This window comes from Acanthopagrus latus, chromosome 5 (genome assembly GCF_904848185.1).
Source record: "Acanthopagrus latus isolate v.2019 chromosome 5, fAcaLat1.1, whole genome shotgun sequence".
Classification (NCBI taxonomy): domain Eukaryota; kingdom Metazoa; phylum Chordata; class Actinopteri; order Spariformes; family Sparidae; genus Acanthopagrus; species Acanthopagrus latus.
The window spans coordinates 23,871,387-23,896,270 of record NC_051043.1 but is presented as its reverse complement, the minus strand read 5'-3'; the positions used below and the strand labels follow the sequence as shown (position 1 = coordinate 23,896,270).

At 42.0% G+C, this 24,884-nt stretch overlaps 2 protein-coding genes across 12 annotated transcripts in view; both read left to right on the top strand.

The window, feature by feature from the left end:
- Positions 1-3,374, top strand: part of dock8 (dedicator of cytokinesis 8) — a 61,198-nt gene extending 57,824 nt beyond the window's left edge. For all 3 annotated transcript variants that reach the window (XM_037098269.1, XM_037098271.1, XM_037098270.1), the window contains one exon: positions 1,528-3,374. In XM_037098269.1, the coding sequence (XP_036954164.1) occupies positions 1,528-1,579 (52 nt within the window). In that variant the 3' untranslated portion in view covers positions 1,580-3,374. The remainder of the gene's footprint in view (positions 1-1,527) is intronic.
- Positions 3,375-4,211: 837 nt separating this feature from the next.
- Positions 4,212-24,884, top strand: part of LOC119019843 (aminopeptidase O (putative)) — a 76,421-nt gene continuing 55,748 nt past the window's right edge. For 3 of the 9 annotated variants that reach the window (XM_037098759.1, XM_037098766.1, XM_037098767.1), the window contains exons 1-6: positions 4,302-4,829; positions 5,603-6,410; positions 6,739-6,908; positions 7,892-8,141; positions 8,950-9,163; positions 9,544-9,665. In XM_037098759.1, coding sequence (XP_036954654.1) covers positions 5,635-6,410; positions 6,739-6,908; positions 7,892-8,141; positions 8,950-9,163; positions 9,544-9,665 — 1,532 coding nt within the window. In that variant the 5' untranslated portion in view covers positions 4,302-4,829; positions 5,603-5,634. The other 6 variants (XM_037098760.1, XM_037098761.1, XM_037098762.1 and 3 more) reach the window with 6 other exon arrangements.

Genomic DNA, 24,884 nt, shown 5'->3' with positions numbered 1-24,884 from the left:
CTTCCACACAATTAGGTTCTTGAGTGGGTTCTGTTCAGAATTCTTGGTGCTATCTTGTGAAACCAGTGTTGTCAAGGATGCGTGTTCAGCGGAGGCCGTTGCAGTATGTACAATAGAAAGTAAAACGCTGGCAAGATGGTGGATCACATTGATTACCTGTGAGCTTTTGTTCTGCTATTACGGATATTTCTTCTCACCCAAAAAGCAAGAATGAACCAACTAACCATGAATGATAAGGAGATGTAGAAGACCATTATGTGCAAAACAAAGTGTCCTCTCCAACCTTTCTTTCCGACCTATAGAACAGACCTGTTCAACTGGCTGCCAGTGGGCAGAATTTGTCCCTTCAATGACCTCATTCCGGCCCTTTAGTTATTTTGTCAGTAGGCTTTTTAAGCTCATTCATTCGTAATGTCTGCTGCTAAGCACAAAAACACTCCTATTTTATTAAAATGTTTTGACCCAGGCTGTTTAAGCGGAGGGAATTTATGAGACTCAAACTGACAACTAACTCCTAATATTAAAAGGGTACATTGTTTTTTTTTCATGCGCTTTTGTACATATAATGATCCTTTTGCAGTTGAAAACCTAATAAACAAAGCGAGGGAAAACAAATGAAATAAAAAGTGCAAAAGTTCAGCCCCATAGGAGGTAGAGCGGGACGTCCAGTAATGGGAGGGTTGTTGGTTCGAATACCGGGCTCCCCCGGCTGCACGTCGAAGCACTCTTGAGAGTCTTGCTCCTGATGAGCAGCTCGGCACCTTGCATGGCAGCCTCTTTCATCAGTTTTTGAATATTATATGTGTGAATGTGACATGTGGTGTAAAGCACTTTGAGCAGTCAGTAGACTGGAAAAGTGTCACAGAAACGCAAGTCCATTTACCATTTGACCCTTTTTTAAACAGTAGCTGAATAAGTGTGCTGTAGAATATGGCATGCCTACTGATGCTGTCAAGCTTCCCACTTCAGGTGAAGAAAATTTAATGTCGTTTTTGCTAGAATTGCCGAACAGTTCGAAATATGCCACAAGAACTTGAGAGGAACCGGCTCTGTGTTGGCCGAGAAGTGCTTTCATGATCGAACATGTATATCTTATGACCATAATGTTACATTATGTAGAAATTGGTATTTTGTGTGATGTGGCAACCCCCACAGTTTCTGAGTGCAACATCACTGTCATGAACACAAATCTCAGGTCTGTAAACCTTTGTCAGGCGTTATGTTGCTGCTAACTACAAACAAAGCTCAGTATGTCATAACAGTTGAAAACTTGCATCTTGAAGTAAACATGTATGTAACACTGATCCTACACTCACACTGAAGATGCATAGTGCAGAAACAAGTATTTGGGGGGCTGAGACAGAGACGCCATTCACCATATTACAAGACACTTGACACCTGACATCTCAACTCTACCTGCCTTAAACTGTAACTCCTCCTCCTGATAATGATCATCACATCATTCCTTGTCTTTTGTTTCCATCTTCTCCCCCTCTTCCCTCACCCACCGTCCTCTCCCTCTCACAGGGATTCCTTCAAACGTCTAAGTTTCCGCAGAACTCAGGAGGAAAACCCCTGAGATGCCACGACTCGCCTGAGAGAGAGAGGGAGAGAGAGAGAGAGAGAGAGAGAGAGAGAGAGAGAGCTATACGGAGAGGAAGAGGAGGCTGTCACACAACCAGGAGAGGAACTGAGAGGATGAGGAGAGGAACTCCTGGTTATAATCCCGCATTTCCCTGCGCTGGAGTACCACATTGTGTCTACAATGGACGACTCACAGTTTCTGAACAGTCCAGCAGTGTTAAAAAACGTCTGCTGCACGTCCACTTTTATGATTTCACGGTTTGTTGGTTACAGGAGGTGAAAGGAGAGTGAGCACATAGCAATAGGGAGGCAGGAATCTAAAGCGAAGTGTAGCTTATTGAGCATTTCACTGTAAAGTCTTCAGATGCTTTCGGCTCTGTGGATTTTTCTTTTTTTTTTTTTTAGATAACTGCAAGTCCTAATGATGCTGCAAACATTTCCACTGGGTTGGTTTAGAAGCAGTTCCTCTCTGAGGTCCCTTGCCGGCCCAGGGCCCATACGTGTGCCAATACTGCTAGTGTCCTGCGTGTATGTAAATGTGTGAATGGATGTGTGTTCACTTAGATATTCTTCGGAGTAGAAGATTTTGGTGCCATACTGAAGTCACTTTGTACTCTGTGATCATAGACAAGTCTGCTTCGTTGCGAAAAGGACCTTTGAAATTCCACTCCGGACATCTGTGCGTGACATGTGCCAGTTAGAGAAGCAAAAGTACGGATGGATTTGTGCACTGGAAAAATAGACGCAATTTTTCTAAGTTTTTTTTTTTTTTTTTTTTTTTACTCTTACGGCCATTCTTGTCTCATTATTGTTAGACATGCAGCACCTGGCCACGTAGCTATCAAAGAGTCTAACTTGAGTTTGATGTGAGTTTCACAGGAGGCAGACCGACAGATTACACACGGCTTATGTCTAAAATCCGCATTTTGAATATAGCCGAGGTGTCACATCAGATAATTACAAACATGTTTACAAAGGTATGAAAAAAATATTTTGCATTTTATTTTACGGAAATGTATTTTTAGACAATAAATAATAGCAATGATGATATTAGCTTGTAGGCAGGATTCAGTGACTGAGTGTACTGTAACAATTTGTGTATGTCTGCAGTCGTTTCCTGTACCTGTTTGTAAATAGATCGACGATACACACAGTGCCAAATTTAATTCCTTGCATACCTAGGGACTGAGATACTTAACTAGAGATGCAATATTTTGAGAAGTCACTCCACACAGCGGTGCTTTGCTGTGTGAATTATGTTTACTCCGTATTTCAGAATACATTCCAGAGGAGACATTTACTGCTGCTTTGCAGTGTTAAACAGTGACAATCTGATTTTATTTGACATCCATGAGACAGCTCAATTCATTGGTGTTCTGTTGCAGCTCGTACTGTATTTCAGTAATGTAAATGTGCTTGGCATTTCAAAAGTGGGTATACATTTTTTTTAGTACATTATTAATACTCACATCCTCTCTGTTTCCAGGTACATCTCTTATTTATGAACTGTTGAATGTTTTGAAAGTGGCTAAATAAGATGAAAGTTATACAGCGTGTGTATTAATTGTGAGAAATTAAATGTATACCTATTTTTTTAATACATGCAAGAAATATTGCTGAGAGTTCTTATTATAAGATATTTTAGTGGCATTCAGCCACTGGAGACTGCGTTCATGGTTCTTTATCCATCATTTTTTATGTTCATACTTGTGTTTTATTAAATGTTGAATTCTAACTCATCATGCAAACGATGCTGTTGAAGCACCTGAATAAAACTTAATATATGCACATTTGTCGTGGCTGTGTTTAATGACTGTTTTTAACTTTGACTTAAACTGGTTACATTTTAAAAGACCTGTTAAATCTATTATTATTATTATCATTATTATTACATCACTTCATTCTTTGTAATTAATTAACTAGAATGGCACTCAGTAGAGCGTATACCCAAACCCGAGGTCTCCTTTTGTACCTGCTTAAAGATACCACTTGAGTAGGCCAGATTTATTTATTTATTTATTTTTGCATCCTTGCATTATCCCTTGAGAAATTACTGAAAACATTGAAAAATACCCTATTTACAATGTAAAAGAAAGTGACAAAACCTTCCTTGATTCATTGTTTTGTCTGGATTGACACCAAAAGTTGATAGGCTCCATTCCTGGCTGAAACCCATCCTCCATTCAGGTTTTGTACAAATCTGTACTGTAGTTTTTGTGTAATCCTGTTGACAAACCAAGCACCAAAGAAAAGGACACGGGTGAACACAACCTCCTTGGTGATTAAATTAATATTTGTACATATTTTATCCACATTTAAGGGTTACAGTTTTCTGATTTAAATTTGATTGTTACACTTTTTAATCTATTTTTAAACAAAAAACAAACAAACAAACAAACAAACAAACAAAAAACTTTGTTGATACCCCCAGCTGAACTCAGGGTGTTAATCAAACAATATGTATTTTTTGAAATGTTTTTTTTTTTTCTTCCCCCCCCTGTTACAAATACAGACCAAACTTAATCATCAATACAAACAAATCTGTTGAATGTTTACCACAATAAATCCGGGAACACAAATAAACAAAAGTACACAAAAAAGGCGGGAAGAACCAGGCGGAAGAAAAACTACAATCTGCAGCTGTCGCGTCTGCATGACGTCATCACCCCGCGACGTCGACAAGCAGGATGCAGCCTGGATACAGCAGGTTGGTGGGAGATTTCATTCACAACAAGCGAGTGCTAGCGGTCACAGACGTACCCGGCGGTGTACATTACACACAGTTGTTTCTGACATTGTCGTTAAACACACCGTCAGCTTCAGTGGAGCTGGTTTATTTCTGGCCGTAGCGCTGCTTTAGTTTCGTGCGTGTTGTTTTGAAAAAATGACAGAGAGAGCAGACTTGTGATGGAAAAGTTAGCCCGAACTCTCTCACGACAAACTAACGGTCGGTTAGCAAACGTTACACGAGCGTAACGTTTAAAACCGGAGGCGACTCGTCGGTTTGTGTGGTCTTTAATGTGTCCTGACTTGTCACACGACTTCAGTGTGCGTGAAACATCACTTGGAAGTTTATGTGAATTTCTGCTCTTGCCCCATAGCCTGTAATAAAAGTCAAACAAAGATGAAGTCTGACCTTAAGCTGCTGCTGTGTGTATGATCCTCTCTCTGGTCCATGGCAAGCTCTTACCTGTTTTGCCTGCAAGGACACAGTATGCGCCCTGACCTGTCACTGGGATCTTTCAGTAAGTTAATGACCTTTATCTGTTTAATCTCTACATTAATTCCCCTCAGCCCTTTGTAACCCATTTAAAAGCTTTCTTGAGCCACTCTTTTGTTGTTGAATTCTAACTATATGCAGAAATGGACTGGAAATAGTCACACGTGTGTGTTACTCACCTCAGGGCGTATAGGTGGGAGATGGATGTTTTCATCCAACCTCTTACAGTAAATTTAAGGTGTTATGGCTTTCCTGCCTCTTCTCATCACTGAAGTTATATCTCCCTGTTTTTAGGGGGGCTCATACTTTTATGAATGCACTCCTGCACTGAATAACCTCTGAGGATTTCCTGCTGTAAATGGTAATTGCACCTCTGTCTTGCCAAGCCTCCTCCGTGCCCCAAGCAGGCTAAAAGGAGGGATTGTGACGGCACAAACTCTCATGGACTGCAGGAGAGCTTTTAATTCAAAGTAGGCTACTGCAGACATTTAGCTCTCCCTGTTGCTGGCTGGGGCTGAGGCGCTTTGCTATTACTGCTCTCATAACACAAATCAAAATGGCATCACTTAGCTGTTTCCCTGTTTGGAAACATTCGTGGCATGTGTCAACAGAGGGAGTTTGACTCTTAAGTCTGAGTTAAAGTCGAGCAACACTTTATTTGCAGGAAAAAATATGTACTTCAGCCCACAGGAGGCTGTAGAATATCATCTCATAGTTTTGTCTTAAACTCGGTTATCCTGTGAGGAATAAAAAAAAAACATAGATAAATAAAGCTCTATTTTTGGTTTTGTCTCCAAGGGGTAGCCATCCTCTGATGTTGTTTGTGTGACATGGAGCCAGACGGGGACCTGAACCCTGACACGGATGACCTTCCACTCCGAGCCAATACTAACCACATACTTGTCAGACATTATGTGCTCGACTTGACTGTTCATTTTGGCAGAAAGGTCATCAGTGGTAGTGTCATTCTGTTCCTGGAGCCTTGCTCTGGAGGTAAGGCTGAGGATGATGTTGGACCTGGAGCTGGGACTTTAGAAGCTGGACAGTCTCAGGAAAGGGCCAGAGGTACACTCGAGGATAAGGATAAAGTGGAGAAGGGTGCAAAAAGGCTCCCAACAAGGATGGAGGAGATGTTTGGAGCTGGAGAAAGACACAGAGCTGAAGTTGCATCTGAAACTGGAAATATTCAGTCTTCGCATTTGTGGGAAACCACCAGTGAGGATGATTTCACTTTGGTGCTGGACTGTTGTGAACTTGATGTTTCAAAGGTCGAAGAGGTGGACGTCACCTCTGTGTCAGCCACGTCTGGCCTCTCACCAGAAAGGTCAGAGGCAGGTTCAGTGAACTTACAAGCAGCATTTACTCAGAACCTTATCTCTATGGCCTCTAGTCGATGGAGGCAGAAGCACCAGCTCTTTTCATCGTGTAGTCAGGCCCCTGGTGCTCAAGATGGCAGCTCACTGCATTTTTATAGAGACCGATGGAGTTTGCAGGTGAGGAAGAAAGGGGTCGCGTCACCTCTGGAGTTTCCTCGCGTCCTCAGGATCTGCTATGAGACGAGGCCAACAGGAGGCTCTGTGAGATGGACCAAAGACCAGGACAACAGGTTTGTCTCAGGAGCAAATGGATCAGAATCATCATTCCATAGAACAGTGGTTTCATAGTACGACTAGATTCCTTTTTAGAGATTTTAAAACTGGCAACTGGCAGAACATCTGCTCAGATTTCTGCTCCTCGAATTACAGTGTAATATTCTGAGCTTGCCATGTAAGAATAGAATAATTCTCATTCATTAATTCACACAAACATGCCTTAGGCTGGTGTAGTCTGCTCTGTGTGTGGATGCTCATAGTGTGTGTGCGTGTGCACTTGGTGAATCCTTTGAGTATTGAAATGAGGGGTTGTTTATAGTTTACCATTGTTTACCCTTCCAGGGTGTGTGTTTACACTGCCGGCTCTCCCATCAACAATCGAGCCCTCTTCCCCTGCCAGGAGCCGCCTGTTGCCATGTCAACATGGCAGGCGACAGTACGGGCCCCCAGTGAGTGTGTGGTTTTGATGAGTGGGGAGGAGCAGGCTGTACCTTTTGAGGACGGGCACACACGTAAGCATACTGGCACACGACACCTTTCATCTTTACACCCTTGTTAAGAAAATGCTTCTTTTTGTTTGTTGACTGTTCATTCAATAATTCAAGTGCATTTTACTGAATTGTATGTGGGGCTGAGTATTGGACCGAGATACTTCTTGAGCAAATCTGTCTGTAATATCAAGTATTGAGTTGGCATGAAATGCTTGGTTATAAATCTATTTAGGCTTGTTTACTTAACCAATTGTTAACTGCATTTGGCCGAGCTTCTTGCACAGCTGTTTCCGTTAAAATAGCATGAAACAGATGCATTTATGGGACTTGGTTGAACCCTTTCTTAATTTGTCTCAGTTCTCTCTTTGTTATCTTAACTAAACTTTATTGGAAACTGTTACACATTTCAGATACAAGGTACAAATCTGTGTAGGAAAAACACGTTACCCTTTTTTGGTGTGTTAAAACAGAAAAATAAAATAGCATGTCAACACCATGAATCCCTCAGCTTAACCCAGACTAGAGCCAGAGATGGAAATGTAGCCAGAGAAAGAAGAAAATGAATCGATACTAAACTCTGAATAGAAAAAATAAAACACACACACTCATAGAGGGTAAGTCAAGTCAAGACACATTTATAAGTAAATTAAATGAAGTAAAATAGGGAGGGATGTTCAAGGTGCTTCAAAGAATGGATGCATTGAGAATTCAGATGGGGTCCAGAGAGGAGAGAGTATTTACATTTGAGATAATAGGCCATCATCTCTTGCAGAAATCATCTATTGGCAGATGAACCTCTTGAGGAATATTTCACCTTTTCTAACAAGGAAGACGTTAAATCAGTCAGCCAGGATGTGGCAGAATACAGATCTGGCCTTTTCAAAAGCAACAACATCAGAGTCTGAGACCGGCTTGTATAAGGTGTACCCAAAAGTCTATCAAGGGGCCGAGTTCTTACCTTTGACATTTTTGTCCTTTCTGTCCCCCCCTTCCTTTACTCTCAGTAGCTTATTTAATGTGGAATTACTACGTCACTATGCCCATGCCAGCCTCCACATTCACCTTGGCAGTGGGCCACTGGCGCCAAGTGACAGCAGAAATTCCCCCAGAACTGGAGGAAGGGGTGAGGGACAGGACGGATCTTGGTAGGACAGCCAAACCTGGGGCTGGACCTGGGGAACGGACTGAGGCTGAGCTTGGACTTGGAAGCTCCACCGGGGACGTAGTAAAGGGCACTCCATTCCAGACTGGCAGGTATTTTATTATTTTTCCTGTGTTCTTTTCTTCTCCAGACTGTTATTAACCCACGTCTGGCCCTTCAGCATTCCATGGTGAAACTTTCCTTTCGCCATACCAAAAATGGTGTAGGTGAGGTTTGGGTGATGGATAGGGTGCAGCACTTAATCAGGTTTTATGACAAGTACATTAGAGCTTGCACAATAGTACACTGCCCAGCAGAAATGATCCAAGACCAAAAAAAACTAAAGTTGACATAAATTTAAAGAGGTTCAGGATATAGAGTGGAGGTTGGGGCATTAGAGAGCGTTTGCTTGCTAAGGCAGGGTTGGGCTGGGGTCTCCCTCTCTACTGGCCAGCAGGTTGGCAGGTCTGCCCATGGTTTCCAGTAATCCTTCTCCTCCCCTCATGGTTTTCCTCCAGCAGCAGCCCAGCTGTAGCCTGCTGCAGGCCCCAGGAATCTCTCGCTACAAGGAAGGCCTTTATTTTCAGTGAATGACTCGAAGGAAACTTGGACGCGGCCCGAAGCCTTTGGAACGGTTCTGATGCCGAGGATGGAGTTAGTGCTGGATATTGGATTTAGAGTGAATGAGATTGCATGTCGGCACCTAGATATTTTTGGGATCGCTGTGGTTTGCCATTGTGACGTATATATTCCATATTTCCACTGCTTTCCTTTCCATGCTTAGCACAGGGAGAGGGACACGCTGTGCCGTATTTGGTTCACCAACTCAAGATCTGTATATTCTTTCAATATGAAAATTAATTAAATTGTTGTTATTAACCTCGGAATAAACTTCTTCCTCCCTATTTTAATCTACCACAGAGGAGACCAGACCACCCGCACAGACTCTGCATTCTGTTACTCTTCCCTTGAGGACGAGGGGCTCTCTGTAACTGATTATTCAGGCATGGTGGATGACGGCATCTCTTGTTCCCATGGCGACTACCCTTGCCGATTTACTGAGCGGTCGGCGAGGTCCCAGCGGGTGATTCCACACCGTGTGTTTGGCCCCGTCTGCTTGCTGCACAAGGCCCAGGTGGAGTTTTGACAAAGAGCCACTGAGACTTGAGCTAATTTTATTCCATATTATCAGAATGGACGTTTACTCTCAGTAAAACGCTTGTATCAGTATTCCAGATGTTTAGAACGGCTGTCTCTCGGCAAAATATGACAAAAACTGAGACTGTATCACAAGAGGACCACTCAAACAATTCCTTATGCTCTAAAGTTGAAATTTCTAACTACATTTATGAATATTCATTCAGCTGAAGTTGAAAAGCAAATGCGTACTCATTATGTGTATTCATTATGTGTACTGTGTCCTACCATCCTTCAATATACAAACATTTGATTCAAGTACTACTTGAAAAGGTAAAGCCGTCAGTTGGTTTGAAACTTGTTGCTTTTCTTTTACAGACAGTCCTCAAGCTGCTGCCTCGATGTTTGGCAGCAGCCCACACTGTTCTGGGCGTTCACCCCTTTTCCCGCCTTGATGTTCTCATCGTCCCAGCAGGGTTCTCCAGTCTGGGCATGGCCAGGTAATGACACCCAGGTCTTTTAGTGGAAAGAGGAAGGTGTAGATTGGGCAACATACTGGTGACCAGTGACCTGGCTTGAAAGTTAAAAAATTTGTGTGTAAAGAACATCCTGGATGGAGGTATTTTGCTTATCAGGCGTGCAAGGATTAAACACTATAGAGTGTTTGCTGAATTTTTAAACCCACAGTAACTGTTCTTTGTACCCTTCGGGGGCAGCAGAAACTGGTTATGAAAACAACACAGAAACAGAGCAACATATTAGATATATCTGGAGTTTTGTTTACCTCAGTTCATTTAATGGGTCTCTTATATTAACTCCCTTTATCTTGTTTAAAACCATTCAATGCTCTTGTAAGCTCAACAACTGGTAACAGTCAATTGGGTGATTGTAGTTCGTGTTCAGTGGGCTCTTAGAGCTTTGTTTGAGGAAAAATGCCTGATGCGTCTGGAAACAATGCATGCAATGAGAGTGAACCAAAACAGTTAAGTTATGAGCTGTAAAAATCCCAAAGCAAAGATACAAACAATGCTCAAACTCTCCATCACTGATGTCAGTACATTAAAAACTTCTATTCTTTACAAAATAGTGACCAACTGTTAATTAAAAAAAATGAATAAAGTTGCTTTAAAGTTCTGCAGGCATAACTTAGTATTTTAACTGTAGTCAGGCCAATATCTGGACGATACACGTTGTAAAGAAACAGAACATCAATGATTTGCCACATGAGAAAGCTACAGCCAGCACTAGAAAAAAAAAAAAATCTCATAACTTCATCCTGCTGCTTCTGGTTTGGTTGTCTGGGTTTCATGATTAATGACATTCTTCCCATTTCAAACCCCACTCACTCTGTCTCATTTTCTTTGTGGTGATCTTTCACATCGGATGTCTTTTATTAAAGAATTAAAGAGATGAACCGTAACTCCCTCCATATTCAGTCAGTCACCTGTCATGCCTCCTTTTCTTATTTTTTTTTTTACTAACATTACCACTTTCAAAATTAGCCTGCGGAATTAATCTTCTGTCCTGCCTCTGTTAAATAAATTTTTTTAGCAAGAAAATTAACGTTAAGATACTCAAGCAGCACTCTATTAAAGCCAGACAAAATGTCGCAGACAAGAGTTGGCAGACAAAAGAATCTACAACCTCCACTTAAACCCTTTTCCATACACTGTTTCTATCTTCTTTAATTGGCCCGTCATTAACCCTCTACTTTTCATCACTTTTTCTAATCCTTCAATCCATTCATCCCTTTTCCAAAATGGTACTCCTCCCTTCTGCCATCCTCTGTCCAAGACCATCATCTCTTTTTCCATTCCAAACAGCTCACTTTCTGTAATGAATTTGCAACACATCTCATCTTAACCTGTTTATGTCTTATTTAGATTTATTAATCATATAACACTACAGCTATGAAGTTGATGCTCTCAGCCAAGTCAGTCAAGTTGTATTTCTCCCTCCTCCAGCTTCCTTTTTCTTTAGTTCATTTAACCTACCCTTAAAGACACCAAACCCCTAACCCCAAACCCCAGCCCTTTGATGAGAGAGGTGGCTAACCCCTTGTCTGGGCACAGCATCACTAACTCAGCGAGTCTGTCAATAGCCTGCTGTGTTGTATCTCTGTTCCACCAGAGGCTTCAGGTGGTCTGCAGGCTTTCTGCTCCGCGTTGGACCTGTGTGTATTTATGTATCTATGTTTGTGTGCAGTATGAGTGGAGGTCTGGGGCCAGACGGGTGGGCTAAAAGCCACAGGCTGACAGATTCACTGTCCTACGCACTATAGATAATTCTCTGTGTACGTCTTTGTTCTATCCATGTTCACCTCTAGATTTTTTGCCCCTCCAGTCCTGTTCCATATTTATCCCCCTGTTATTACCTTACTCTCTCCTGTTTTCTATCCTGAGAATCAGTAATGTCCTGCTTCTGTCACTTCTTCTTCACCCCTCAATGTGTCCTATTTTTCTCGTTTCCACTCCCGACATTCTGTTTTTCTCTTTGCCCTCATGATATCCCTAAATCTCCAAGCCCCCTGCGTTTGCCGTCTTTCTTTGTCCCCTCCACTTCTTGGTACGGTCGATAGCTCTCAAGTCCTGGCCTCTAGCATTCTACGATAGTGGGAGTTTTTCTCTGGAAATCAAGTTTTATATTTTCTCAGCTGGCATGTTGAGGGCCTGTAGATATGACTGAGAGCCAGCCGGTAGCAATAGAAAGGAAATAAAAATTGGAAATTGATGCCAAATAAAGACTGTCAATGACCGGCCTTTTTTAGATTGTGTTGATAAAGTAAACTGATTGGGGTGGTCAGTGAACGTTGTCCCAGTTGTCTGCGGTTTGCAACCACAGTCTCTCTTTCTCTCTGTCTGCCTTTTTTCCCTCTCCCTCGGCGACCTCCCTGGAGAAAAGCACCCCAGACAGGATATGAGCTCATACCTGAATATGTATTCTGCGTGAATTTCTGAGGTCGTAGCCAAGAGTGGTCTCAATCAGTGATTTTTTGAAGGACAGAGAGCGACAAGAGGGCCACAGTCTGGATCTAGTTCTTAACTTTGCATACTTATTTTGACTACTTCACCCAAAATACAGAGCGCTCTTTTGATCTACGGAAAAACTTTTTCCCTCATCTTGTGAAAAATCTGTCTCCCTGCTGTATTTATTTTGAATGGACATCAAGTGTTAACAGAGAGGCTGTTCTGCTGTGGCTGTTGCCTGACGGATGTTTTCGTTCCCTTATGAGGATAACTCCCAGGCACTTATCCCTCTTGCCCCAGCTGCTTAGACTCCAGTTAGCTGCAGATGACAGGGAAGAGATTTAGGGCCTTCATTAAGCTTCAGACAGCACCTGCACTGACTCCCTATAAAACTCTGCATGGGTCTCAACCCAATGTCAACTCACTGCATCCACTATCGGTGCGGGTGGTTTGGTCCTGCATGCCTCTGCACTTAACCACGAGCCTGTGCCATAGGAAGGCGGCGAGGTCAACCCAAATGGAAGATTGAGATGGAGATGAGAAAGAGACAAAGAGGGTAAAGGCGGGGTTCATGACAGGCCAGCGGACCCCCAGGATGTGGGAGAGGATGTGTGGATTATTCCCAGCAACAAAAGCCATTAGCTTCTGGAAGGACTTCAGAGACTGGCGCTATTTAATCTAGAGATTGGGAGGTATGTGGGCCCCAGTGCTTGGGATGAAGCCAAAAGCAGTTTTTTGTGCAGTGCCCTGGTGGAAACAGCAGGAGTGGAGGGGCTATGAGACACAGAGCTGTGGCAAGGAGGCATGAATCTGTTGTGGTGTGATACAGAGAACGGAGGGAGGGCGGAGGCGAAACGGGAGGATTCACAGTGGCGTGAAGTTTTTATACTGAGATACGGAGAGGGAGGGCAGGAAACTGAAGATTAAGGAGTCAAGTAAGGGCAGGTCTGCATTCAAGTTAACACTGTGCACCCATAGGACGTTATGATACACACACACACACACACACACACATAGATGCAGACGCACACACACACACACACACACACACACACACACACACACACACACACACACACACACACACACACACACACACACACACTACACACCAACAAAGGATACTAGGCTTACGCAAATGTAGCTTCCAGGGAATGAAGCTAGTCAGCACTTCATAAGATTTAACATGACTGATATTTGTTTATTTTATGGAACAATGAGAGCATCAATCTGTTATATTTTAACATAATCCGCGTGTTCTACTTTGGCTCCAAGAGTTCTTCTGCAGTCCAAGTTATCAACAGACGCATATTAGCCTGCAACAGGCGTATTGTATAACAAACAATATCTTCTCTTTCTTCTTTCTCAGTGTACACTTTCTTTTCTGTCTCTTTCTGTTCCTTTTGACACGCCAGCATAATGTGGAAGCCCTGCTGTGTGTCCTCTGTACAACTTTTAGGACATCCAGGAGTAGATAGGGGAGAGGAAGATAAACACGGAATGGTTAAACATTGACAGAGGAGTATGGAAGAGCAATGGAGAGGTGTCTCAGATAGGAGAAAACGAACGCGGGATGAAAGAGTTGCAGTCGGTGAACATAGTTGAGGAATCCCTTAAAGTTGCTTCCATTTGTAGTCCGTTTAAGGGGACTCATTGTCCCGAGAGATCGAAGAGTATGGGAAAAGAACTAAAGCCGGTTCCAAACAGTCATGGTCAGACCTCCCACCATTTCCTGAACATTAATAATTAGTAATCTGTTTGTACGTGTAGTTTTACAGTTGCGCCTTTATTTTGTGTTGAGCCTTAGCTCACACTATTTTCTTTTCTTTCTGTTTAATCTGGATACATAATCTCCTCATTGCATCTCAACCACGTCATTTGGTTCCGACTCGGAGTGACAGGAAGGGCATGGCATTTCCTCTCGCCCTTTGAAGCTGAGGTCTGTGTCCCAAAGCGTATGCAGGACTAATCAGACATCACTGGGTCTGCAGCGTGCTCAGATGAAGACACGTCTGACGTCCCTGAGAAAGCGGTGATTTCCCCGCAATTTTGTTCAAGAAATGACACAAGTGTTGAAACGTGCCTTTTAGTCGTGTGGGTGATGTGGTTTTTGTTTCGCTACGCTGTAGACAGGCGGATTCCTGTGCTTGTGTTTCAATGAATGAGTGTTTTGTTCAAATAATGGTGTAAGGATGTGTTTTTAGTGCGAAGGGATGACGTCAGAGGAATGCAGCACAGATCATTTGTCCTTGCATGTTATCTGCTGTTTTCCTCTGTTGGAGAACTTTTCAAAAGTAACATGTTTTTGAAATTTTGGTTCTCAACACTTTTAGTTGAGCCAGATTAGCGTGCAATTATTTCTGTTGGGGTTCTTGTGGACGGGGAAGGGAGAGCCGCCCCACACCACTTGATGGTGGGCTCTGATGAACCCACACACATGCCTGAACACATCAGTCTCTCAGCACGTCTCATTGCAAGGGGAATAACACAAACACATTGCACAAACAGGCTTATTGCCAAAATAGTTTTTTTCCTTCTCGAACTCTTGACGCAGTTTCCCCTGATGTAACCTTTCAGTTTTATTCTTTTTTCCCACTCTCACCTCATAGAAGGTGCCTGCCTGAAGATATAGGGAGAAAGGGGATCAAGTGCTTAAACTGCTTGTTCCGTTTGCAGTACAGCCAAAACTAGGCAGCCATATAACTGTCACAGGCACAAGGTAAAAATTATGACTGGTGTATACCTCTTGACCTCTCTAAGTGGCACTGGAGGATTTTCAGCCTGACTTCAGTTGACTGCATTGTTTGTTTATGGGCTAGCAGGAAGCTACATTGGCCATTGGTCCCTGTTGGGAGGAAGTAGGGAGCTGAAGTACGGAGGGGGGGTTAGTACCCTGCAGGATAATCCCCCGCTGCCCTTGAGCTCTTTTAGCATGCCACCTGAGCTCTTTTTCATCTTTAATAGGACCAGACCCGTGGTTTTGCATGTTTTAACCCATTAATCACATTACTGCCGACCATTTCCCCAAGGCATGCAAGTTTTATGACTGGTTTCCAATGATCCACAGAGACGCTGGGTTTCATTCATTTAAATACAGAAGTTGTTATTACTTTATGTTATCCGTACATAGAAGATGCTCCTGCAAAAGAGAAGATTTACGTCGATCTTACTTAAAAACAGCAACCTTTCTTATTCAAGAAAATTAAGAAAGAGTGAGACATACATGTTTGCCAGTTATTGTTATTAGCTCGTTCTTTAGACAACAAAACATGAATTTGATGACAGCTAATTTTCAACTGTGTCATGTATGCTATAAATAATCTTGAGAAAACTAGTTCAATAAACTAACGATATTAACTGTTCAGTCACACTGACAAATAGTACAATCAAATTTGATTTCCCCTTAAATTTTCAGTCAGTCAGTTTTTTTTCATAAAATTGTTATGATTAATGGATTGAACTCACAGTACATTCATGCTCATTCAACCCATCATTTCGAGCCAAAAGACTTCAAGTTATGAAGTCTGAAAAAGAAACTTAAAACTTGAAATAAATACAACTTTTATATTAATGTTAAGAAAATATAAAGAAAGTAGAAAACATAGGTTGATTCCACTATTTACTGATGTTTCGTTTACTTTTTATGGCCTACCAAAAAGAAGTGAAAGTAGTAGTTCCTTGTAATTGAGGAAACACAAATTAAAATGTGTGTACTTTACAAATCATTCCACATTAATGAAATAAATCATGCAGAACAAACATCATTTAAAAGATAAAGTTGATCATTAAGGAAAAATCATTAACTTTGGGAAAGGCCTTGGTGCTTATTACCATCTTAAATGGAAGTTAAATGAAATATAATAGCTGACCACAAAATGTAAATTAGAGAGATTAGATGTTAATCTTAACCTGCCCCAGTTTCTAACATGACTCTCACTCTTTCGCCTCACTGGCCTTGATTCCTCCTCACTTTTTGTTACCCCCTTACTGAATTGCACCTCTTGCCTCCTCCTTGTTGACCTGTGTTGTCCCCTTTTTCTCTCTTGCTCCTTGCTCCATTTCTCTCCTAATCCTCCCACTGCTTGTCCTCCCCTCATCCTTCTGATGTCTCTGTGGATTTCTTGCTTTTCTGCTCTCCTCTCCAGTTTGATCCGCGAAGTAACCCTAGAAGTGTGCGACACAGACCTGCTCTTTCAGGAGAGAGTGGGGGGGTTCAGTGCGGGGAGGGCGGGATGTGGGGGGTCAGATTTTCTGGCATGGGAGACAGCTGTTAATCAAATAGTCAAGGATGAGGTGTTTCTTTCTTCCCACCTTGAGTGGATCTCCCCCTCTTCTGAAGCCACACAAAAGAGTTGAAAAGGCAGCTCTGCATGCCTGCACCTGGACAGAAAGAGGGGGAGTGGCCTGTGCACACTTTAAAAGTGATTGCAAGTAGTTAAGACTTTTAGGTGAGCTTTATTTCTATTCTTCTACTGTTCTCCTTGTTCCTCTGCTCGCCTCTTGCTGAACACGCAAAGAGCAGCTCCAAAGCTTACAATCGTTGGCCACCAATATCCATCTTTTCTTGTTTCCTTGTCTCTTTTTCTTGGTCCGGACCTTAAAGCAGATAGCAGGGTCCAGTTTAGCAAGTGTTTTGTTATTGCAGGAACATTCCTTTCTAGTTATCTTGGGCCTCTCAACTTCCCTTCTCTATCAGCAGTATAGGTTTACCTGCTCTTCTACAGTACCTTCTCACAACTGAAGGAGCCACCTTTTAACTCTTGCACTGCTTGTGCTTGACAGGAGATGGGAACATGGAATCATCACGTTTTTATTGGAAATAATCAGGAAACATTTCATGCATGATGTTTTTTTAATTTAATATTTTATGAGCAATTGCTAGGATTGATTAATATTGTGCTGTTTTTTGAGTGTCATATATGTTTCCATTGTCATCAGTGGCTTGTGAGTGATGGTGCATTGCTTTAAACCGCCCTCAGATGTGAACCTGCTGGCAACAGCTGGCATAAAGTACTACATTTAACAGTAACACAGACACACTGTGCCATAACTCTGGATTAGAGGCTGTGGCAAGACAGGCCTGTCACTGCACACCCATTCTACTAACTAATGGATGAGTCCACAGGACCCATTCCCTGGAGTGATGGATGGGTCCATTGTATGGTGCAGGGGACGCTGCTGCTGGTCACGGTGTGCATCCTGGGGCGTGTGTGTGATAGTGGAACCTAGAAACTGGGGGTAATTTCATTTGTCTGTGCAAAGCCAGACGGCTTAATGTCCGTGGGACCTCTGTGCTGAACCGGCCAAAATGAGATATTTGAAGCAAAGTGCTGTGAAATGCTCAGTGGTAATGCTTCTGATGTCTGGGTTTGCTTTTTACCTTGGGGAGAGAGCTGTGCTCCATGCTGTTCAACCAGTTACTTTCACAAAAGGCTGTTTTTAGCCATGCCAGTGGTTTGGTTCTACGAGTGGTGGTGTTGATTTGTCAGTCTGACTGTCGGTTGGTCAATCCAATAATTTGTTCAAAACATATCCTAACAACTATTGTAAGGAAAAATTTATTTTCAGTGGATAAATCCTGATGACTTTGCTCATCCCCAGACTCTGTCTGTAGCGCCACCTGCAGGTCAAACTTAAAAAGTATCCTGTGAAATATTTGGACATCTATGAGATGGATTGGCGAAAGCTTTGTATAGCTTTATCAATGATTTCCAGACAATTAAACTTAAGAACCCAATAATATTTCTCTATGGGTAACCATGAAAATTGGTAACTCCACCAATCTAAAGTGTGTTCACAGGTCTCGGTGAGTATAACTGCATATGTGTAAAAAGTAGTGTAAAGCCTTTTAGGACTCCAGAGGATGCTGCATGTAATCTAAAAAATTGCGTCCAGTGATGTCATTGAGTGGCAAAGTTGCATTAATGATATGAGCTCTTGGAATATAACACTTTAATAAGATATGTCAATTATAGCAGCTTTAATTGGCAAATTAGCATGATTATACGCAGAGCTAAGATGGTGATCGTGCTTAATAATATACCTGCCAAGTATTTTGGTATTGTCATTGTGACCCTGCTGGCATAGCACAGTTCTAAGGACAGCCTCGCCGAGCTGTTAGCACGTCTGCAGACTATGAGCAGCAGAACACAACGAGCCACGTAGCTAGAAATGTGCTACTAGCAAAACCATTGTTTTCCTGAGTTTCAGCGCATCTGGAGTGCACTCCTGCCTTTCACCGCACAATGTTTTGTTTTTAGCAGCTTTTAGACATTGAAATATTCGTAACATTTGAACCATACATTTCTTAATATTCTATTTTTACTTACTGTCAACAAATCTCATAAAAAGGCCAAAACCAGGAATGAATTCATCCTACGAGCTAGGAGTTGTCTTTGTAGCCAAAGCCTTTTATAGCTCATTCCTCTGTGCTGTAGAGCTCCATTGTTGTCCAAAAACTATTAAAAACACACAAGTGAGCCACACCACTATGATGATGTACATGGTCACTGAGTTTATTTTGATTCAAGGCCTCATATATTGTCCTGCTACCATAAATACTCACCAGTGTACCACATCTGCAGCTGTAAGTAGTCCCTAACAACAAGTGTTTTTAGTCCTACTTGTGTGACATCAGACTAGAACTATACTGCTCAGCTATTATTATATTGTAAAAAGTGTTAACCATGTTTGAAGCCAAAGACGGACTAACACAGTGTTGGTTTGACCATTTTGTGTTCTAATTTACAAGTCACTTTTTTGGCAGCATTTCTCCTCATGTCTTAATACCTGTTGATACTTCTACCCATATCAGAGCTGTCAAGTGAAAATCACTCTTTACATCTTTCCTGTGATTATCTATTGTGCTATTGTGTAAGTGGGTTGTTACAAAAGTGTTTACATTAAACACCTTTCACCCACACTATATTCATCAGCTCTTTTTGTCTGACAAGCAGGCCAGGTGGCAGCCTGAAACCTCTGCAGAAGAGACAGCTCTGCTCACTGGCTGATTTCACCTCGATCTCGCCTTCATCCATTTTTTTTTTTTTTCATTCTGTCAAACACTTCTTATACAGCCGTGCAGTACTGAGCGGTCTCACTTTCCATCTCGTCACTGTCTCATTTTCTCACATTACATAAGAGGGAAAAAAAATTAGTCTATTTATTACCCCACAGGCACGAAAATGTCTCAAATTATAATCCTGTGAAATAGATTTTGTCCTCTCTTTCATTTAGGCGGTAGTTGAAGCCAAAAGAGGGTCCTGAGTGCTGTGTGATGAGTGACGGGGTTTGAATGCAAATAGCTACAGTGACACAGGAATGTGGTTTATGTCACATAAATATCACTACGACACCACCCTTTTGTTGATTGACAGGGGCCTGATGTTGCTAGAAGAACTCATACTGCACTGCATTAGCAGCCGTTAAAACACAGAAGACACCCTTTTTTTACGATAGCCGTGAAATTGCCGATGGCATAATTCCATGAAACTGTGATAGTTTGTGTCTTTAGGTATCTACATGTGTACGTTTAGATTTCCAGTTTCCTTGTTACTACAAATTGCTTGTTCATGTGTCAGTGTTATGTTCCATTCACATAAAAATTCTTAATGTTTGGCCTCAGATATACAACAGCATGCATACCTTACCATTATAGACAAATAACAGTCCATGCTGTTTCAAATCTGTGCTCCAGCATCACTGCTCCAGCATCCTGCACACAGACAAACACACACCCGAGAACATTCCTCTGGCATGACATCAGTTTTTAGCCTCTGTACTAAACAAGGAACAAACTGCACTGTGGATTGTTTTACTGTTAAGAGAAGTTGGATCAGACATCTGCTATCACTTCCCAGCTGATACGGATTCAAAGTAGATTTGCCGAAAGTATGTGGGTGTGTGTGCGTGTCTATGCCTGTGACTCTCTGCTCACTTTATGCGGGCGCTCTGTTATTCCTGCACCTTATACACTCTTTGCGTCTTCATGTATATCTTCCTGTGTGTGCACAAGCATTCTTGAACTCATCAGGTTATGACCCATGTGGATCCCATCAGTGTCATACAAACTTGACCTGCTTCGAGCCAGCTGTCTCTGTATGCACGAATGGGCTTTTAAGATTAAGCACTTGACAGCAACTAGAAACTACAGTCTAACCTTGAAAGCTGCCACTTATTTGTCATGTGCCGGCACTACAAAGCCTCATTTTCTTCAGTCTCGAGTGGCGGAGTCACCACCTTGTTCCTGATGACCTCTGATATCTCCTCGGCTATTTCTTTTCAGGCTCTGATGCGATGCAGTGCATGCGGGTGGGGCGGCTCTCTGGGGGCCCTGGCCTGGCCCCCGTTCATGTGATCAGGCCCTACATGGAGTGGCATTTGGCCTGGCCCTGTGGGGCCCCGTCTGGGAGCAGAGGGCTGATCTGTAGCCAGCCTGGAATGCCAGACATTTGAAGTCAGACTTGTTAAAAAAGAACGAAGGGTGGTAGGAGTTTGGTCAAATAGGCCCCTGTGTCTAAAATAGCCCACAGACTCTGTATGAGAGGGAGGGGAAGGAGACAAAGCTTCTTCCCGTAAGCTGACATTAGGAAGGCCAGCCCTTCAACCTCTGCTTGGAAAGAAAAGAAAAGACAAAGTTGTAGTGTGGGTGCTCTTTGTCTTTTTGTTTGTCTTTTTTCCATCTCCTCACCTGCCTGTCAGTGTGTCTCAAATGTGTTTCTTTGCGTGTTTATGTGAAGGGAATACAGGTATGTGCACAATGTGTGAAAATTCAACACCCAAGACAGGTAGTTGACACTGCACTAGGGGAAAGAGCAAAACACATTGCATCGAGTGACAGAGAACATTCTCTGTCTCTCACTAAATATAAATCAGATAATCTTTAATTCACTTTCTAGATTCCCTTTTTTCTCTTTTCTCATATTCCCCCCCATTTTTCCTCTCTAGTAGTTGTATCTTTGTCTTTACTTTGCTTCTCGTGCTCAACCTCTCATTTACACATACAGTGCACACTCACCTCTCATCATCTTTTTCCTCGTCCCTCTGTCTCGTGGGGCTGTTTTACTGGTGTCCCAGCTATGAGCTTAGCTAGGCTAGGGATGTCAATTACAGGACTATGATAGGGCCCCTGCTGCATTATGCATGGAAGTGTCCCACTGGGGAAAAAATGGCCTACAGCCAGGAACGATGGATGGAGGGATGGAGGGATGAATAATGGATAGAGAGAAAGAGGGCAAAACACTTTTGCAATCTGTGTCTCACCAAATTGAAGACTTGCCCCGGCACACACCTCTGAAGCTCAGAGTTGGTGACACCAAGTTCTGAGGTTGACGTGTGAGAAGGCACAAGAGGGCTTTAATCAGTGTTTCATTTTGTGCGTTAAAACCCAATGGAGTTCAACAATCAGACTGGTCACCTTAGGTCTTTGTCTGTTATTCTATGGCAGACAGCTTTTCATCAGTTTTGTCTGTTGCCTTTACACATGTTCATGGTTGACTGAGCTCATACTCTCTGAGCATGTTTGTACACACTGTTGTTCGAGCCTTAAGAATCGGGCTGAACAATTGATTGAAATATTATTGAAATCACAGCCGGGTCAAGTGTAGTATCACAGTTGTAGGAGCTGCAATATTTTGATGAAGGTAAAATGTGTTTCAGCAGACCATTTTGTAAATTCCCTGGCCTACAATTCATATTCTCCAGACACAAGGTATCATACTTGTTTGGTACAGACCCAAGTAAAAATCACAATTTCATAATTTTACAGACAAAAGGAAATGTAAAAATTAACATTCACACCAAAAATCGTGAATCATTTTCCCATAGCAATAACTGTCAAAATTATTGAAATATGATGTTTTGCATATCATTTATCCCTTATCATTTATTTATTAAGACATACAACATGAAGATAATCAAGAACAAACAATATAATTAATATAGTCGGGTCTAGAATTTATGTTTGGCATTCAAATAAATGCCCAAAGGGCAATTTGTTGCACAGTGAGCAGTCAATTGAAAAGCAAACAGAGATCAAAAGCATAAAAAAACAGAGCCACAAAAATATGAATACATTTACATGCTTTAAAGGATGTCAGTGGCCATGTTTAAATCAAACACCCCTTCATTAAACATCAGTCAGAAAGTAATTCACAACCCTGATGAGAATGTGTCCTTTTTTCTGTCCCTTCTATGAATGTAGATGAACTTTGATCTTTCATTTTAAATAAAATAAAATATATCTTTGACTTTTTGTCATGGATTTTTGATCTGGTTAAAGTCGATAATGCAAGTCAAATTCTCCTCATAATTCACTGCAGTGTTTTGGTGTGAGATCATGTATTGAAAAAAATCCTCTTGTCATTTGTGGAAAGCAATCTCCTCAATATCTTCGTTGTTTACATAAAAGAGTAGGAGGGGTCATTTAATTGCCACAAACCATCAGAGTTAAAACAAAAAAAAAGAAAAGAAAAGAAAAAGATACTGTGGTATCACAATCAACAGCTAATGAGCAAATCCAAGATTACAATTTTGGTGATGAGCACAAAAACATTAGAAGATGTTCGTTTTGTAAAAGTTACCTCCACAGGATGTCATCAAGTGACTGGATGTTGTATCACACATATCTATAGAGTGTCTGAGAATTGCAGTGTTATCACTTAATGTTTAATTGATAGTAATTGTTGGCATAATCAGCAGCTTTACTTGTTTTTGAGTCACATTTACTAATTTGCAACACAGACAATTTGAAAGCACATTGTGGGATAAAAAGACAGCATTTGCTTACAAATGAATGTCAGGTACCTTATTTGAAAGTAATCAGTGACAAACATTCACCCCCGCATGCAGCAGACTTCAGATTCCCAGCTATTGTCGAGATGAAAGGTGTATACACAAGTACAGGTGCTACATATGTATGAATTTGTGTGAAAGTCTTCTTCTGCGTTATCCCTGACAGGTCCCTGATGTCAACTAATGTCAGTCAGTGTATCAGTGAATGTGAAAGATGCTGTTGTTATTCATCCCGACCATGGTGGGATGACACTATTTGTCACTGTAGTGATGGATTCCGCATCCCTCAGAGGAGCATGTGCAAGCGCCGTCTCTGAAAGGCTGTCTTTGTGTTTCAGACTTGCTCACACACACACACACATAGATGCAGACGCACACACACACACACACACACACACACACACACACACACACACACACACACACACACACACAACGCACTGCTGGAGCTGACAACAAAGGCGTGCTTATCCAATTGTGAGGGAATAAGATTAGGCTACAAAGAAACTCATAAGGCTAATGTTAGCATCTCCTGCTCCAGTGAGAGCCTTTGTTTGTTTAATCAGGAAAAACATGGGATTAGATTTGAGATGCTGTCTCGGAAATGATGCCCGTAAGACCTCTTTTGTATGATGTTGACATGTTCCTAAATAACAGGCCTGCCCTCTATCTGATAAAACACTCCTCTGGGAAATAAAGAGTAGTTGTGTTGTTCAGATATCCGATGTTGCTCTCCTCTGAAATAGACCGTCGGCAGACCTGGCGTAACCCCTATGCCTTTACTCAATGTTTTCCTTTATAATTGACTTGTCACTGTAATAAGGTTATGGCAAGGAAAGAAAATAACTCCTCTGTCATCTGGTGTTTTAAGATGCTAATCTCTTCTTGATGAGAGCAGCTCGTGTTACTGTAATTCATCGATGGCAGCAATATGTGGGCCTATCGTAGCTCTGTGACTCCAACAGGTGAAGTAATTGTAGCTTCTCTGTTCAAGTAGTTAGAAGTAGGTCCACTCTGTATGACTTGTAGGCGAAAAAAACAAAATGATGTGGTGTTTGAATGCAGCACATTGTCGACGCCTCAGAAAAGCTGACTATAATGCGGTAAAACAGAGCAATACTGACATTTCTTCTGTAATCTAGAGGCATCTTTGATATATTTGTCACTGTATCTGGGTTGCGTGACCCTTCTGACAGATTTTTTTCAGTAAGGACCTACAGTCAAACTCCCACCAATGCCAGCTCAAGAGTGACTGGGACATTTAAGATCTAGAGAGTGTGAAAGGAATTCTAGACAGTCCTGTGTTGTTATATGGGCCAGGAGGGAGAGAGAGACCATTCATTCGCACCTCTGTGACCCCTCTCTCATTCTTCTGTTGAAGAATAGCCTGCATCTCACGCATAGTCAGCCCTAAGCCCCTCAGGGCACCCAGAGCCAGTTACATAAGACAAAAGGAAAGAATGCTCCAGAAAAGTCTTCAGCCATGACCTTGGCTTTGACTGTGCACTCCTATTGGTCCTGTTCTGCCAGCGCTGTCTCATGGTGAAAAGTCACATGTCCTGTGCTCCTGTGTTTACCAGAAGCTGAGAAGCTGGCGGTGTGAATTTCTCAGACGGTCCATGTGTAGCATCAAGAATTAAATGAGTGTAGTCCAAACGGCAAACTGCTAATTAAACTTCTCCAGCCATGTTGCAAGAGTGGCTCTGTAGGTCAGTTGGTCCAACTTTTTGAAATTTCTCAAAAATTACTTGCTGGATGGTGTGAAATTTGGTACGCACATTCCATGACAAATTTCATTAACTTTTGTGGTCCCTCTCCCTTTCATCTCCATCATCAGGCACATCAGATCATTATTTCAATTTGTCCAATTCGTTTGGTGAACTACCTGCCTCAGCTGTACATTGTGTTTAGTGCTACCAAATGCTAACATGCTAAACTAAAATGGATCTCATTATACTTCCT